General features: G+C 45.8%; 1 protein-coding gene across 5 annotated transcripts in view; it reads left to right on the forward strand.

The window, feature by feature from the left end:
* LOC119458406 (uncharacterized) overlaps positions 1-15,947 on the forward strand; it is a 30,116-nt gene extending 14,169 nt beyond the window's left edge. For 3 of the 5 annotated variants that reach the window (XR_007468020.1, XR_007468019.1, XR_007468021.1), the window contains exons 4-5: positions 5,062-5,148; positions 15,760-15,947. Coding sequence is in view for 2 of the 5 variants with exons in the window: in XM_037720246.2 (XP_037576174.2) it covers positions 5,062-5,150; positions 15,760-15,792 (122 nt within the window). In the remaining 3 variants the exon portion in view is untranslated. Of the gene's footprint in view, positions 1-5,061; positions 5,151-15,759 lie in introns of all 5 variants that reach the window. The other 2 variants (XM_037720246.2, XM_049671171.1) reach the window with 2 other exon arrangements.
* Positions 15,948-19,051: the final 3,104 nt, after the last annotated feature.

The following is a 19,051-nucleotide window of genomic DNA, read 5'->3' on the forward strand; positions in this document are numbered from 1 at the left end:
AGTACAAAAGCTCTGCAGCGGTTCCAAGGCACTATCTAAACGTTTGTTTGTTGGTTGATTCATTAAGTATATGTACCATAGGAAGCCGAAATGCAAGAAAACAAATGAAAACGCAGAGGTAATAACTTCTTTTCTACTATTGAAGCAGGCAAATGGAAGCGTTAAATTGGTGCTTAACATGATTACTAGAAAAAAATGAAACAAATAAAAAGGTAGGATGGCAACCTTGCTGCTTGTAGCAGCCTCAGCTAGAAACACCGAATTATGCTTGCAGTGCTCTAAGAACGAGCTACGGCGATGACCATCCTTCCGTCAACCTATTTCTGAATGTGTATATGTAATGTGGCCCTGGCAATTTTGAGTCTCATAAGCATATCTCCAGGGAGGGAGGGAGGAGGCCAAAGTAGGCCATTTGCCACCCCGGCCCTACGAAAACGAGAGCTGTCGGCTGCCCGCTGGAATTCCAACAAACAATAGCTGAGGCCACGATTCTCAGAATATAGCGCCCACGTAAACATGCTTTTCTTACTACGTATTCCCTGCTTAGGCTGCGAGAATTTCGTTTGGGGCCTCCACTCTACCTGCTATAGCAGATGACGCCCGTCTGGCCTCCATTAGGCAGTTAAGCGCATGGTTCTTCGAAGTGCGAGCCACCTGCGTGAGCCACTTTGCACACCTTTATTGCAGAAGAGGCTGTCGCACGGTAGTAAAAAAGAAGTTTCGGCTTCCGCCGCTTGCATCATCCGTTATTCATTATGACAGTCTAACCTAACCATGTTTAGAAAACGCAAGATCGGTGTTGCTTTTCGATAATTTAACGGTCTGTAATCAGCGTTTCTATTTTCGCAATTTTCTCGCTAGATTTAGCCATTTTCCTCCGTGTTTAGCGACAAAGACTTCTATTTAGCGACTGCCCACTTTTTTGGCTACTTGAATGAACAACTGGCGAGATTTTAGCGACTACGAAGTTGAGAAAAGCTGCTTTAAAAATACCATTCTAGAACACAGTTGATAATTCGAATACTATATATACTCGCTTTACAACGCATAAGCATCATGACAATGATGAAGCAATGGCTTCCATCACATTCGTTGTCTTGACATTGTAATTGTGCTTCGCAGCAGAGTAGTCAATTACAGACTTCGCTTTGGGCTCAGAAAAGAGAGGCGTAAATATCCGCGCGGCCAAGCGGGTTCACCCAAATTTGAACAAATCGATTTTGAGGGATTTCAGCAAAGTGGTTGCCAATGTTTTACCACAAAGATTTACTTTATAAAAGAAAAAAAAATTCTTGAAACATACGCAATTCTTAACCTGGTTGTCAGCCTACTTAAGAAAGAGGCAACTTTTTTTTTTTTTTTTTTACAGAGACCACTCTTCAGAGTGGCCTTTAGTAGACTCTGGCGTCCCACAGGTGACCGTGCTTAAGCCGCTTTTATTTCTAATAATTATTAATGACATAGTAAGATGTTCATTAAAATGAAATTATACGCTGATTACTGTGTTGTTTAATGGTATAACAAAAGTGCTTCTGAGCGACACAAGCTGAATCAGGACTTCCAGAAGATTATTAAATGGTGTGAATTCTGACAAATGGAAATGATTTCGAAAAGAATGTTTCTATGACTATTACTATGAAACAAAACCATTCGACATTTTGCTGTGTGCAGATAACTTGCTTCTTGCTGAAACAACTTGCTTTAAATAATTAGCACAAGGTATCAATAACACCCTTCATTCGTCAAAGCACATTGACCACGTTACAGCAAACCCAAACCGAAAACGGTTCTTTCTCCGAAGAGCTTCAAAGTTATCAATCCTGCTGTCTGGTTGCTAGCGGATAAAACTGTTGTAACTCGTGGGCTATACTTCTACATTTTGGGACCCTTCTTACTAAAACTGATGTCGACAAACTAGAGCGAATACAAAATAAAGGCTGTCTGCTTTACATATAATGATTTTGCATGCTCTTCAATGACAGATTTTCTGGCCAAGGCTAATTTACGTACATTGCGCCATAGGAAGTGCTGTTCGCGTCTTAATTTCTTAACCAGCAAATTACTGAGCACTGCAACAGTGATACATAGAAAGGGATATTTTTGTGGTCCGGATATGCCACCAGAGAAAGGCACAATTTATCAGTAACTCTCTTTCGCACATGCGTTAATTGCTTCAAGTACTCTTTTTGTACCGATAGTTGTTAACGAGTGAACGGTCTAACTAAAGATGACGTCATTCAACCAAGTGTTGACTGCTTTGTTTCGAAGCTAGCGTCGTGAACTTGGGCTCTTTTTTCTGTTGTCTGCTGTGATTTGTGTCTGCACTTCACACCTCCCAACTTTTACCATGATATCGCAAAATGCCGGATTGATACCGCTTGTTTACCCCTGATGTATTGTGGGCAGTAATACTACGATTTTTCATTTGCGTCCTTTTTAGGGCTGAACTGATGCCAGCCGAATGCAAATATATAGTCGTACAGCGAGTTTTCAGGTCTTTACTTCTTGGATCCGCTCGATTATACTGACCTAGCGGCACCAGCGCCAACACTTTTAATATCACAGGTGACAATGTAACGACAAAAAAATTAAATTATGGGGTTTTACGTGCCAAAACCACGATCTGATTATGAGGCACGCCGTAGTGGGGGACTCCGGAAATTTGGACCACCTGGGGTTCTTTAACGTGCACCTAAATCTAAGTACACGGATGTTTTCGCATTTCGCCCCCATCGAAATGCGGCCGCCATGGCCGGGATTCGATCCCGCCACCTCGTGCTCAGCACCCCTACACCATAGCCACTGAGCAACCACGGCAGGTAAAATGTAACGATAATCTCTCTCTCTCTCTCTCTCTCTATACATACGCGCCAGGCTCCCTGTTTTAGTTTTACGAGTTCCGATAGCCTAAATTCATCGTGCCATGGTTTCGTGGGTAAACGCATTTACCTGGAACCAAATTCTGATATGGCTTGTACAGAGAGCTCACTTAAATTTCGCATTTATGATGAGGTCACTGAAACTGAATAACTGGCGACTAATTACAACGTATCCTCCATCCCCTCGTGGACCAAACCGCTCACGGAATGTCTCCGAAGTAAGCGTCCTTATATTTCTGTGCGGCTATTTTTAAATATTACTTAATGCCTTAGTAGAAACACCCGTTATTTGCTGGTATAAGTATGAGACTTGCGGATTCTTATTGCATTAAATCAAGCTGAAAAATGCACTTGTGAGAATTATCTTTGTTACTGGCAGACATGATTATGAATCACACAAGGAACCAGTATAATCAAGTGGTCCAAATTTTTATATTCACTAATTATAACTTATCAGACAAAATTTTATATTTCAATGTTACCAATATATAGTAGAGAGGCAGGGAAGGGTGAGGCTTGTCTCTGCATTCGACAAATAGTTTGTACGCCACTGTTCTGAGCCATCGCAGCTGCCCGTCGCAGCGGTGAATGGGTAGCACCCATTAACGCACAGGTATTACAGGAGCTGGAAGAACGCCAACATTATACTAATCCATAAAAAGGGAGACGTTAAAGAACTGAAGAATTATAGACCCATTAGCTTGCTTTCAGTATTGTATAAAATATTCATCAAGATAATTTCCAATAGAATCAGGGCAACACTTGAATTCAGCCAACCAAGAGAACAGGCTGGCTTCAGGAAGGGATATTCTACGATGGATCATATCCATGTCATCAATCAGGAAATAGAGAAATCTGCGGAGTACAATCAACCTCTCTATATGGCTTTCATAGATTATGAAAAGGCATTTGATTCAGTAGAGATACCAGCAGTCATAGAGGCATTGCGTAATCAAGGAGTACAGGAGGCATACGTGAATATCTTAGCAAACATCTACAAGGATTCCACAGCTACCTTGGTTCTCCACAAGGAAAGTAGACAGTTACCTGTCAAGAAAGGGGTCAGGCAAGGACGCACAATCTCTCCAATTCTATTCACTGCATGCTTAGAAGAAATATTCAAGCTCTTAGACTGGGAAGGCTTAGGAGTGAGGATCAACGGCGAATATCTCAGCAACCTTCGGTTTGCAGATGACATTGTCCTATTCAGCAACAATGGAGACGAATTACAACAAATGATTGAGGACCTTAATCGAGAAAGTGTAAGAATTGGGTTGAAGATGAATATGCAGAAGACAAAGATAATGTTCAATAGCCTGGCAAGGGAACAAGAATTCAGGATCGCCAGTCAGCCTCTAGAGTCTGTAAAGGAGTACGTTTATCTAGGTCAATTACTCACAGGGGACCCTGATCACGAGAAAGAAATTTACAGAAGAATAAAATTGGGTTGGAGTGCATACGGCAGGCATTACCAAATCCTGACTGGGAGCTTACCACTGTCGTTGAAAAGAAAAGGGTAAAATCATTGCATTCTACCGGCGCTAACATATGGGGCAGAAACTTGGAGGTTAACAAAGAAGCTCGAGAACCAGTTAAGGACCGCACAAAGAGCAATGGAACAAAAAATCTTAGAACTAACGTTAAGAGACAGGAGGAGAGCGGTGTGGACCACAGAACAAACGGGGATAGCCGATATTCTAGTTGACATTAAGCGGAAGAAATGGAGCTGGGCAGGCCATGTAATGCGTAGGATGGATAACCGGTGGACCATTAGGGTTACAGAATGGATACCAAGAGAAGGGAAGCGCAGTCGAGGTCGGCAGAAAACCAGATGGGATGATGAAGTTAGGAAATGTGCAGGCGCAAGTTGGAATACGCTAGCGCAAGACAGGGGTAATTGGAGATTGCAGGGAGAGGCCTTCGTCCTGCAGTGGACATAAAATATAGGCAGATGATGATGATGATTACGGAAAAGGGTTTCCATATGCTAGCGGAATAGTATAAGTGTGGATGCCGAGGGTGTATTATAAGGGCGGTTATATTTACATGGTGATCCCTATTCGCCCCGAAACTTCAAGATGGCAGTATTGAGGCAATTGATATTGGTATACGTTAAAAATTCAAGTGAAGACATATTCCATGTTAAAGTGAATAAGCAGATTTCTACATTTCTGCTTTGCAGGTAGCCGTTACACTGTTTGGGAGGATATTCTCTACCTGAGTGCCAACTTAGACTGTGCGGTGATTATGACTACGACGAAACTTGAGAGTGTGTTTTTACGTTTGTACTTTGATCAGTAATGTAGACTTTGGATCAAACATTCCTTACGAGGAGTTACAATCGGGTGCAGCACTGAATGTATGTTTTGTATTATTGGTTTTGTTTTTTTGCGATAGCAATTATATGCATACTCCAGGCGTATTTTCGTCGTCGCCTTCGCCGTGATGTTCTGCATAACGTCCAAGTGCGATAGAAATGAGCGGAACAGGTCCAGTATGCTGCGGGTGCAAGGAGAGGCGTGCGAGGGTAAGCCAAGAAAGATGGTGGCTTGATGCGTACCGTATTCAGGCGCTCCCGATGTTCGAGTTCAGGTGATCGAGCGCGTGCTGTGGGTGGGGAGCGCGCGTCTCCTCTCCAGCCTGGCCATGGCTTCACATGGTTGCCCGCGAGGCTGAGTGCATACGCAGCCGGCGCCTTGCTTTGGAGGTGGTCTGCGACTGGTGTGAATGCTAAGAGCGAGCCGAAATGTCTAGTGGCTTCATGTGCGCTGTCTTCCCGCGCACCTATAATTTTTTATAGCACTAGAGGTCATGTAATCTAAGTTTGGGAGGCGCAGTGAAACGAGCGGCAACATGAAGCGTTTACCCCCCGCTGCCTGAAAAAAATTATGGGGTTTTATGTGCCAAAACCATGATCTACGAGGCACGCCGTAGTGGGGGGACTCCGGAATAATTTGGACCTGGGGTGCTTTGACGTGCACCTTAATCTAAGTACACGGGTGTTTTCGAATTTCGGCCCCATCGAAAGGCGAGGTTTCCTCTCGACGTGCGAAACACCCCCTTGTCCACCTCACCCCAAAGTTCAGCCGGGCGCAGGCTACCACCCTGCATCTGCTACAAACAAACAAGTACCCTTCACCCGCCCGCCTCTACCTTATATTCCCAGACGTTTACACTACCCCCAACTGCCGGTGCTGTGGCACTCACCCGGCTACGTTACCGCATATGCTGTTGGAGTGCCCAGCACCGTCACACACATTAACACCACGACCCTCTCGTCGAAGTTGCGTGAGGCTCTGCGGAGCTCCGCCTTCGACGACTAAACCTGGCCGACCCAGCACTCCCGTGAGGCGGCGGCGAGCCAAGGCCCTAGTTCACCTTCTATTGCACTTTCATCTCGGGAAATCGCATATCTTAACAACATTTGAATGACAAACAGCCAGTGTGCATTGTCAGCACGTGGCTATCATTGCCATCATTCGAAATGATGCTGCAGTGTTTTGCCAATTATTCACATGTTGCCAGCGCTCTGTGCGTGTCGCTCTCTCGTGTCCGTGTCTTTTTTTGCGCTGTGTTTTTTCCAATGAATTACCAACACGCCCAAGCTTCCACGCTAAATCATCTCGACGTCCTCTCATGGGAGGCTTAGGCCCGGCCACCATGAAGTGCTGGTTCTATAATAAAAGTTTATTCCTCCTCCTCCTCGTCCAGACATGTCGCCACCCTGTCTTCCTGTTATCGGCACAGCAGCCCCAAGCATATGCTTATTCTCATGCGTCAAGTGCTAATTAACAAACACAGGCTTTGTAGAACTATATCCAAGAGATGAAGCTACCAAGCGTCTTTCCTTAGCCAGGGCTAGGAAGGAATTTTGCTTACCTCGATGGACAAAACATACTATTATGGTTTGCTCATTTGTTTCGTTGTGAAGACACGATAACAGACATCGATATCGTCTTTTAAAACTGGGTCGCCCACAATTCCACCTAATTTGGAGATCACGTTGTTCACGTCTGGTTCAGCGGGAAAGCACTCGATCTTTATATTATTAGAACGAGAAAATTGGTCTAGTTCATCGACTCGCTGTGCCAACTTGGTGTCTTCCTCCCTTAGCCTTTGTTTGCTCAGTTTGAGCACCTAGATCTCCTTAATTAGCCCTTCTACATCTTTGTCTGTCACCTTGTCACAGAAATGACTGCAATAGTGGATGCTTCTCTTTTCAATGAAGAGAATTGTTAGAGCAGTTCCTTTCTATAATTATCGATTTCTAGTTGCACTGCGGTAGAGAGAGAGAGAGAAATAACATTTATTAGCCCCGAAGGAACTAAAGCCCAAGTCCGGGCCTCCTGGTAGGCTCATGCCTCCTGGCCCAGAACGTTCTTGACGTGCTGCACCAGAAGCGGCCACCATAGTTTTTCAAACCTTCGTGGGGGAGTGGTTCACTCCTCCCAGCTGCCAGGACGTCGGTTGTGTGGTAATTTGGAAAGTATTGTCTTTTTCAAGATGGCGTTTTCAGGGCACTCCCACAAGATGTGTTTATTTGATGGATAGGCCCCGCACTGTTTACAAGTGGGGGAGCCTGGGTCCCTGTTAATATAATGCGTATAGTTTGGTGTGAGTAATGTGTGTGTTTGTGCTTTTCGTATGATTGAGGCGTCCTCTCTCGAATGCGTGTAGGATGGTGTGTTGAGAATTGTTGATGCTTCCCTGCGAGATTTCAAAATACGTATCCTTTCTTTCCGCTGCATCTTCTGCTCTTCTCTGGGGCTGTAAGTATCTTCAACAGGCCAAAGGATAGGAGGTCCCGGATTTTCTGCGCGGGTGAGCTGGTGTGCTCTTACATTTCCTCGCAATCCTTGATGGCCTGGAACCCATTGTATGCGTATGCGTAGAAGGGGGTGAGCATGCATGTACATGTGGAGCTTTGTGCGTATGTGGTAAGGAAGATCATCATTTTGAATGTCTCTGCAAGCGCTTTGACTGTCTGTTCGGATTGTGATCATGTCAGATGTGTGTGTCATTTCCGTTATGGCGAGCATTACTGCCAGCAATTCCGCGTCGTGAGGCGTTGGGACTCCCAAGTAATTTTTCACAAGCGTCGAGTCATGGCCCACGACCGCTGCTTTGCTGATTTCGGCGTTATGACTGGCATCTGTGTAGTACGTGCTTTTATCCTCTGTCCTCTGCATTACACTTGTTCTTTTTGAGCGCCTATTTCGATTCTTTTCCAGGTGCATATTTTTTGGAATGGGATCTACGGTTATCCTTGGCGGATCATCCCATGGTGATAGTTTCGGGGGAATTGGGGGTAAATTAGCGGTTTCGTATCCCAATCTATTCAGTATTCGTCGACCCTGATTAGATGATTTAAGTCTCTGTATTTGTGCTTGATTGTGCATGTCTATTCTGTCTTCTAGTGAGTTAAAGAGGCCGGTTGCTTCAATTTTATGGTTAGGTGCAAACTTAGGAACTCCCAGGGCAAGTCTAGCACACTTTCTAATTATAATGTCTATCTTTTTGCGCTGAGTGCTGGTTATCTTAGCGTATGGTAGATAGTACATTATCCTAGAAAAGATCAAGGCTTCTATAACCTTACGAAGTTCATGTTCTTTCATTCCTCTCCTTTGTCTAGTTATTCTACGTATCATTGCAAGGATCTGTTCCAGTTGTACGGTCAGCTTCTGCACCCATGTTGATGCTTTGCCATTGTCCTGTAGAAAAAAACCGAGGATTGTTATGGTATTCTTGCGGGGTACGACTGCGTCTTTCATTCGAAGTTTGATTAAATTTTTATATTTTTCGGCTCGCTTGCTAACGTCTTCACTAATGACAATATATTCTGATTTCTGAGGGGAACATTCTAGCCCTAGTGTTTCGGCGTAGTCACGTATAGTATCTAGTCCACATTGAATAATGTGTTCTTGCCATCCTGGTGATTCTCGACAGCACCAAATAGTTATATCATCGGCGTACAGATTATGTTCTAGGTTTGGTATTTGTTCTAGCAATGCGGGTAGCTTCATCATCGCAATGTTAAATAAAGTCGGCGAGAGAATAGAACCTTGGGGTGTTCCGCGCGTGATTGGATGGCTAGGTGACACATATTCATCAAGTTTCACTTTAACCGTCCTTTCACTTAGGAAGTCCTTAACATAGTTGTATACTCTAGGCCCAGGTTTAGTCGCCTTGAGGTTTTCTAGAATTGCGCGGTGGGTGACACTATCAAACGCTCGTTGCATATCGACCCCTACGATTGTTCTTAGCTGAGCTGTACTTGGTAAATCGAACACCTGGTTTTTTATCCTCAGCATAGCGTCCTGAGTGCTAACATGTTTTCTGAAGCCTATCATTGTCTCGGGTAAAAGTTGAAGGCCTTCTAGGTGCCACTCAAGACGTTCTAAAACCATCTTCTCCATTAATTTTCCTATACAGGAGGTTAATGATATGGGCCTAAAATTGGATACTTTGTCGGGTGGTTTTCCTGTCTTAGGAATTGGTATTACTACTGCCTCTTTCCATTGTTTTGGAATTACACCTTGTTCCCATGCTTTGTTTATATGTTCCAGCAGAGCTTCTTGATAATTATCTGGCAAGTTTCTCAACATTGCGTACGTGATTCCATCTGCTCCAGGGGTAGTGTTCCGTTTTAAGCTCTGCATGGCGGCATGTAATTCACGAAGGGAAAAAGGCGAGTTGATGCCTTGGGAATTGTCGTTACCAGACTCGTCGTAATCTGGTAAGGGATGATCGTCGCTTTTGATTGGAAAAAAGGTATGCAAAAATTCTACAGCGAGTTCCTCTGCATTTTTATTTTCCAACATTCGCAGTTTAGTTATCGCGTGCCTTGGTTTTGCCTGGCCTAGAAGGGTCCTCAATATTTGCCAAACCTTCGGAGTATGCAGCTGTCCGTTAAGCTGATCACATGTTTGAAGCCAGTTCTCGTTGGCTAATTCCTGGGCATAATCTTGTGCTTCTATTGTGATTCTTTGAATTGTCTTGCGTAATGCTTTGTTTAATTTATTCTTTTTGTATTTGTTGATTAACCTGTGGCGCTTGTCCCAGAGATTTAAGAGATCGGAGTCAACATAGGGGTGATCTTCATCTCTTCCTATTTCCTTAGTGGTCTTTTTGTACACAGATTTGATATCTTCTGCCCAAGTATCTAAGTCATCCCCTGGGTCTCTCTGTAATAGTTGAGCTCGCATATCGTCCCATTTAGTAATCTTTGTTTTACTAAAAGTTCTGTTTTCGGTTCGTCCTTTTTTCACTATAAGCTGCGTTGTAAGGATAAAATGATCGCTTCCCATGTTCTCTAGGCTGTTCTCCCACACGGCATTCATGGGTCCTCTGAACCATGTTAAGTCCGGGTTCGTGTCTTTCTCGACGCTGTTGCCTGTTCTAGTAGCAATCGTGGTATCATTTAACAGAGTAAACTGTACGTTATTCATAACGTATTCTAACTTTCTGCCATTCGGTGCCGTCCAGTCATATCCCCAAGCTTTACTTGGACTGTTGAAGTCCCCCGCTAAGAGAATGGGGTATTTTTTTAGGCCCCTTAAGTGTTTCTCGAGCCACTGAATGTTGTTATTTGCCTTGTTAGGAAGCCAGTAAGCATTTATGAAAATTATTTCCTGTGTGCTCTTCGGGATTCTGCACTTTATCGTTACGTATTCTTGCTCCTCTGTATTGCCCCCTGCCGTGTCGAGCTGTACCGCCGCTAATTCATTCTTAACGTAAGTTACAGTCATGCCTGATGCATAAATGTTATTTGTTGCCTTCCTACATTTTCTTTTAATACTGGGTTGCTGAAAAAGTTGGTATCCTGGTATGGTTGTTATCCCGTTTGATTCCTGCACCATAATTATATCAGGTAGTCTAGGTTCCTTTCCAATTAGCTGCAACAGCAGCGCCTTTTTCATTCTAAAACCTCTGCAGTTTCATTGCCAGATTATTATTTTATTTTCAGTTGGATAGCTTCTTTTATTTCCGATACCGCTATTCATGTTGGGTGTCATGTTCACTGCGGTAGAATCCCTCCATTTGTCATCGGTATAATCTTTGCAGTTTCCCGCGTGTTTGGGCTAACGATTTCAAGAGTTCTCAGTAACTAGGGTAGTCAATAAAACGGAAACTAAATGCAAGCTACACAACAACTCTGCTCGGCAGCAGTGTAGAAAATGTCCAATATAAGCTAGCAGCACCAGGAGCACAATCAACCTAGCGCTTATCTGTGAGATGGTATCAGACAGTCTAGTACATGCGCCGCTGAAGCACTGCTGCCGAAGAAGGTTGCCGGTCACTGTGACAGCAATTTAAATAGGTGGAGTAGGTGGCGCTGACGCTTGCGGTGTGCTGTCGGAGAGTAGGGCAGCGCCACAAAGTGATGACAGCTTCGGTAGCCGCCGGCCTTGATGAAGTGCTTCATGACAATGACGGGACGATTCATCACGAGGCAGCAAACAGCCGCACGGGGAAACGACGAAATGCACCGGGTAAAAGAGCACTGCTGCCGAACCATCACTTTCAAGTTTAAGCTCTGATACATCGTTTCGCAATTTCAACATTCCATAGTCTAAGAAGACTACAGATAAAATGCATGAGCTGTCAGTTTTATGTTTAGTAACGTTCATTCGTGGGCTGCCATTCTGAAAACACTGAAGAATATTTTTGTCAATAGTTGTATGAGACACGTTAGTATGAGCAACATTAAAGATAGGATATGACAGCTTCGGTTGCCGCCGTGTGGTGGTGGCGTGGAGCAGGGGTAGAACGCCCGGCCTCTAAGCTAAAGGTCGTAAGTTCGAATCCTCCTCCAGCCCACTAAGTCTTTCAGGCATGGAGTGGCGCCTGACACCGCCAAAAATATCGCCGTGAGCTAGTGGGGCTATACTAGTCAAGGTTCAACCAAAATTAATAATGCCCACTAAGCTTCAACAAAGTCGCTCCCTCACCAGAACAGGAATTGGCCTCTCTGGTGCAGTATTCGGCCGCTACTTCCTAAATGACTCCTACAATTTACCCATGGCCCTCAGTCCCCAGCGGCTGCGGAGCGCCTGACTGAGGCGGCGGTCAGAGCTGCGACACGGCAGAGGGTGCTAAGAATCTCTGGGTCCGGACAGGCCGCCAATAGAAACTGAACCTGGCAACGTTCAACACGCGCACCCTACCGAGTGAGGCTAGCTTAGCAGGGCTATTTGAAGAATTATCAGGTATTGCCAGGCATATTATTAGCTTTAGTGAGTTTAGAACTGGTGAGGCTTATACAGTGCTGACTAACGGCCACGTTCTCTGCTAGAGAGATCTTCCAGATAAGAGACAATTCGGGGAAGGATTTCTAGTACATAAGGTCATAGCGGGCAACACTGATGAATCCTACAGCATTATTGAGAGGGTAGCAGTCGTCATAATAAAGCTGAATAGGAGATATAGAATGAAGGTAGTACAAGCCTATGCCCCAACCTCCAGTCACGATGATGAAGAAGTAGAACAGTTTTATGAAGATGTTGAATTAGCAATGAGAAAGTTGCAAACTCACTATACTGTATTCATGCGTAACTCCAATGCAAAAGTGGGGGAAAAGCAGGCTGGTGAGCAAGCAATTGGCAACTGCGGCATTTATTCTAGGAACACTAGAGGGGAGATGGTGGTAAAATTCGCGGAAACGGATAGGCTCCGAATAGTGAATGCCTTCTTCAGGAAGCGAAACAACTAGAAGTGGACCTGGAAAAGCCCTAATGGAGAGACGAGGAATGAAATGGATTTCATATTCTCTGCTGATCCCAGAATAGTGCATGATGTAGAAGCGTTAGGTAGGATAAACTGCAGTGACCATAGGTTAGTGAAGTCTAGGATTTCTGTCAATTTGAAGAGAGAAGGAATAAAATTAGTCAAGAAGAAACAGGCCAACCTAGACGCAGTAAGGGTAAAAGCAGACCAATTCAGGCTGGTGCTCGCAAACAAATATGCAGCTTTAGAACAGGAATATGAAGACAACATAGAGGTAATGAATGAAACCATCACTAGGCTGATCTCAGAAGCAGCAATTGAAGTGGGAGGTAAGGCACCAAGGCAACCAGTAGGTAAGCTCTCCCAAGCAACAAAGGACCTAATAAAGAAACGGCAAAACATGAAAGTGTCAAACTCGAGAGATCAGATAGAATTCGCTGAACTGTCGAAACTGATCAACAAGAAAAAAGTAAGGGATATCCGAAATTATAACGTGGAAAAGATTGAGGAAGCAGTAAAATATGGACGCAGCATGAAATCAGTGAGAAGAAAACTTGTCATAGGACAAGGCAAAATGTATGCTCTAAAAGATAAGCAGAGTATTATCATCAGCAATTTAGATGACATAGTAAAAGCAGCGGAAGAATTCTATACTGACCTGTACAGTGCCGAAAGCAGCCAAGCTACTTTCATTCGAAGTAGTGATGAACCGGATACAGAAGTTCCTTCTATAACTAGCGATGAAGTTATAAGGGCCTTGAAAGGCATGACCTGGGGAAAAGCCGCTGGAGAAGATGGAATAACAGTCGATTTAATCAAAGATGGAGGAGGTATCACGCTTGAAAAGCTTGCGGCCCTTTTTACGCAATGCCTCACGACTTCAAGTGAACCAGAGAGCTGGAAGAACGACATTATACTCATCCATAAGAAGGAAGACATTTAAAGAATTGGAAAATTATAGATGCATTAGCTTGCTTTCAGTATTGTATGAAATATACATCAAGATATTTGCCAATAGAATCAAGGCAACACTTGACTTCAGCCAACCAAGAGAACAGGCTTCAGGAAGGGATATTCTACGATGGATCATATCCATGTCATCAATCCGGTAATAAAGAAATCTGCGGAGTACAATCGACCTCTCTATATGGCCTTCATAGATTATGAAAAAAAAAACCATTTGATTCAGTAGTGATACCAGCAGTCTTAGAGGCATTGCGTAATCAAATAGTACAGGAGGCATACGTGAATATCTTGGCAAATTTCTACAAGGATTGCACAGCAACCTTGGTTCTCCACAAGAAAAGTAGAAAGTAACCTATCAATGAAGGGGTCAGGCAAGGAGACACAATCTCTCCAATGCTATTCACTCCGTGCTTAGAAGTATTCAAGCTCTTAGACTGGGAAGGCTTAGGAGTAAGGATCAACGGCTAATATCTCAGCAACCTTCGGTTTGGAGATGACATTTTTCTGTTCAGCAACAATGGGGACGAATTACAATGAATGATTGAGGACCTTAACCGAGAAAGTGTAAGAGTGGGGTTGAATAATAATATGCAGAAGACAAAGATAATGTTCAACAGCCTAACAAGGAAACAAGAATTCAGGATCGCCAGTCAGCCTCTAGAGCGTGTAAAGGAGTACGTTTATCTAGGTCAATAACTTACAGGGGACCCTGATCATAAGAAAGAAATTTACAGAAGAATAAAATTGGGTTGTAGCGCATACGACAGGCATTGCGAAATCCACACTGCGAGCTTACCACTGTCGTTGAAACGAAAAGTGTACTATCATTGCATTCTACCGGTGCTAACAAATGGGGCCGAAACTTGGAGGTTAACAAAGAAGTTCGAGAGCAAGTTAAGGACCGTACAAAGAGCGATGGACAAAAATGTTAGGCCTAACGTTAAAAGACAGGAAGAGAGCGAGTTGGATGAGAGATCAAACGGGGATAGCCGATATTCTAGTTGACATTAAGCGAAACAATGGAGCTGAGCAGGCCATGTAATGCGAATGATGGGTTACCGGTGGACCATTAGAGCTACAGAATGGATACCAAGAGAAGGGAAGCGCAGTCAAGGATGGCAGAAAACTAGGTGGGGGGATGAAGTTAGGAAATTTCCAGGCGTAAGTTGTAATCAGCTAGCGCAAGACAGGGGTAATTGGAGATCACAGGGAGAGGCCTTCGTCCTGCAGTGGACATAACTATAGGCTGATGATGATGATCATGAGTGTGTGGTGATGTAAACCGCATATACAGCATGTAGTATAACATGACATGACATATATCATCAGCATCATCAGCGTCATCAACAGCCTAAATTTATGTCCAGTGCAAAACGAAGGCTCCCTGTGATCTCCAATTACCGCTGTCTTGCGCGAGCTGATTCCAACTTGCGCCTGCAAATTTCCTAACTTCATCACCCCACCTAGTTTTTTGCCGTCCGTGACTGCGGTTCCCTCCTCTTGGTATCCATTCTGTAACATATATTATAGATATACCTAGAGATATGTGGAGTCTCATGGCAAAGCCGACGGCGGAAATTCGCTTGCAGTGTTCGTGTAATTGCTATCGCAACAAAGAAATTAACTGGGGCAGACGTTGCCCCAGTTAACTCTCACATTTAGAGCCAAGGTATATAAGGATATTGTGCTTTTAAGTTAAGTGCATTAGTGATGTGAAGAACAACAATTGCAAAATTAACATTTGTAAAAAGTTCCAGCAAAAAAAAAGTTGAAAACGCGAAGCCGCAACTTCGGACTTTCGGGTTCACATAGAGCGGTGAAGGCTACGAATTATTTTTTTGACATTTGAGCGGCACAATATAGAAGCATAATTCTTTCTGCAATGCATAGAAAAGTACACGAGGTTATTACAAAATATGAAATAAAACTAAAACCTTTTGAAGAAAATAATTTCCACGGTGTCATTTCTCATAGGCTAGAAGAGCGGCGTAGCTTGTTTTATTTTTCAGCTCTCAGACACTATTTACTATCCAAAAGGAACCATAGCTAAAGATCTGTTTCCTTTTCGCTTTCCCGCTTATTTGAAGAAGTAAACTTCTGCATTTACATTTTCATCGATACGATCTGGGTGTTCACTAAAATGATTTGCAACTGATGCTGGATGATTTTTACGTGACTTTTCTTCTAGGAAAGGAAAAACACACGTATGACGTCCGAGTGAGGAATTCGTCCATATCATGTAGCCCTGGCCGTGATTGTCTTGCCAAATTCAGGGAGGTTGAGAAGTGGGATCAAATCATCTACACGAGAGATTGCCAGCACATACTTGATAAAAAGTCTGCATCGCTTTTAATGAATAAAATAATATAAAAAGAAGCCACGGCATATTTCATCTCACCTTCAACGTCGACGTTAATGGGATTAGCACTGAAGCAATGTAACCAAACACAGTATTGCCGCCCCCGAAACACGTCATCTGTAAGGCGTGTAATAGCCAGGCTCTGCTTTCACGCTTTCGTATTCACGCTTTCACTGCGTCATTTAGCGGTGCCACTGCGAAGTCCGCGTGTGGCACGTGTGTGCATAAATACTTGAGAAAATGGTCTGAATACACGTATATGACGCGTACATAATTCTGCCCAGCACCGGAGGTATTTAAATCGTTTTTTTGTCATTGAAGAGTGTTGCGTACCTAGTGGGTACATACCTGGTTACCCAAGCTGACTTCAAAGAACTTCACTGAGCGACACGCTGCCATGGCCACCTGGCCGGAGCCACAGTTTGACCCACCACTGCCGCCGTTCTCGTCCCGCTGCGTCGGCGTCTGGTTCGCCCAATTCGAGGCTGCTCTGGAGCTGAATACCATCTGGCTCCAGGAGTTCAAGTACGAGGTGCTATTGCACGTCCTGCCACTTAATCCCCAACTCCGCCTCGGCGTTCCATCGCCTGGCCCGCGCCCCTACGACGAGCTGCGGCAGTCCGTTCTGACCTATTACGGCGCTGCCTACCTCCCTCTTCCAGTGGCTGACTGCACGGTGCGTGAATCGCTGCCTGCTAGCCCACCGCCAGGCTCAGCGCTACCCGCATCTCGTCCTGTGCCCGTAAGCCACCGTCAGGCAAGCCTTCCTCCCTCGACCTGCCCCGATACCGTCTCGGCGACCCCCCGATGCGCTACCGCACAGTCCCCGGCCTCCGGCTTACTCCAGGGGTCTCTGTCGTGTGAGTACGCGCACAATGTTGTCGCCGAGGGTATCGACACGACCACGACACCGGCCACGTCATCGCCTTTCTCGCCACCAACGATGGCAGGCGACAGTGGAGACATCGCTGACCCAACGCCGGCTCCCGTGCCGCACGCCATCGGGTCTGGCGCCAACGACGTCTCTCCTGCCATTCGGCCTTCTACCAACCCTTCACCGGATTTGTCAACGCTGCCGGCTGAGCGAGCCTCAGAGTCAGCGCACGAGCCTTGCCCCGTGCCGACTCCGCTGCCTCCGACCGTGTCAGCTGTCGCTACACCGCGGCATCTACCAGCCAGCGAGAGCGACGCAGCAGCAGCAGCGACCTTCTTCCCTGCCCTGCGCTCCTCGTCCTCTCCTTCGGTCAACTTGCCGCTGGGCCTTTCTAGCGACTACTGTGACAAGTCGGAGGTTGAAGGCTGTGCACAATCGGCGTGCGACGAGGATACGTCAGATGGACTGCCACCACCATCCCGCGACGCGAGTCTTCATGGTGTCTCGCACCCCACCACCTGATCCTCTCCTTCGCGTCGTGGCCACGCTGGCGCTCGCCAAGCAACTTGACCCGGCAGCTGCTGCCCCGGCTCTACCATATCTTCGTCAGCCTACGCCGGTGCCGTCATTGAACGTTGCCCGACGACGACGTCCTCACTGTCTGGAGCGCCACTCGACTCCAACGCCGTTGACCGCGGCAACACTCAGGCTCCGGCAGGCGCGTGCCGGACTCTGTTCACATGACTCGGACGGTGTCGCGCGCAGAGGCTTGCACCTTGCGACATCTACCGCGGGTCGGGCAAGACCGGACAAGCGGGTGCACAAGCGGGTGCACAAGCTGCATCCACCACAGATCACGCATCTGCGAGCGCGTGACGATCGAGCTTGCAGCTGGTCGTGCCGACCAATGACGGCGCCCGGTGCCCGTTCGTTTCGCCTGGCCTACATGAACTGCTGCAGAGGCGTCTACCTCCTCGCTCTCCGTGCCGGCGTGCTGTGTGCCGTGCGTCCGCACCGCCACTCGCAGCCTCGTCCACCGGAAGGACTTGCCAGTTCCCTTCGCCTCCAACGGGCTCACTACTTGGACTGACCCCGGACCATTTTGAAGCTTTTTCCTGGCATTTAATGTATCGCCGTTCCGTCTGGGCGGGGGCCCTGTAGCGCCCACCAACGCCGCAGCGCGGAGCGCTATGGTCGGCGCTGTGAAGAAAGAAAAAAATAAAGAACCGCAGCGCGTGCTCGGGGCGCAAGCTCGGCACGCGCAGTGTCGTTCTAAAAGCCAGCCACGCTGGTCGTCGCAGCCGCCGCTCTGGCTCGCCACCTCTGCCCTTCTGTAAAAGTAGGGACGACGGCACGGCCCGTACGGTCGCCGTCACGTCCCTCCTACACCTTAAAACTAAATTCCTTTCATTCTCTTTATTTTATTTTTTTAATGCCGCTCGGTGGTCTTTTTTGGTCTCGGGCCGGGTTAGGGCCGGTTTCGAGCCGGGCCGGGCCGGGCTTGGGCCTAAGGTGAAGGGGTGGCGGGCCGGGCCGGGCGGGTAACGTCTCGCAATAAATCTTTTGGTCGGGCTCGGGCGGGCAGCCCAACGTAATAATGGGCCCGGGCCGTGCCCGAGGTGAAAAAATCGGCCCGTGCAGTGCTCTAGTACACACTACGTTTTGACTGTGGTAGTCGTGAATGTTCTATGAGGTTGTTTTCAGTTGCAATTCACCGTATTTTTCTTTGTGCCATGGTTAAATGCACGGTTGTCTACAAAAGTTGTGTGGAATTACACACCTATATTTGCTCTCATCATTAAATTGTTCTATCTTGGAGCCCTCAGGTTTAAGTTCGGATAGCTGAACCATATGTACTTCTTATATTTTCAGCGTCCTCTGCGGTGCAGGTGATGATGACACGAGGTAAGAAACTATGCACCACCACAAGATTCTGCGACATTGCACAATCGTTCTCTGAAGTAGTGACATTAATTATATATATATATTTAATTATGTATTAATTCATTCAGACAAAAAGTTTATTCTACTCTATTTTGTTGTGAGAGACAAGTTTCCTTGGGCAGGTATGTGTAAAATATAAACTCTTATTTTTTCTTTTCAACCTCACCTATACAGTTGATAAGCCCAGTGAAAGGTGAGTGAATTTTTAAGGTACAAGCTCAGGTCACCTAGTCAGACTTTGTAACATACGCACTGGCAGAGCCCTCCTTGAGAGACTAGGATACTGACCATCAAACACCTCCT

This window comes from Dermacentor silvarum, chromosome 7 (assembly GCF_013339745.2).
Source record: "Dermacentor silvarum isolate Dsil-2018 chromosome 7, BIME_Dsil_1.4, whole genome shotgun sequence".
In the NCBI taxonomy this organism is placed as follows: domain Eukaryota; kingdom Metazoa; phylum Arthropoda; class Arachnida; order Ixodida; family Ixodidae; genus Dermacentor; species Dermacentor silvarum.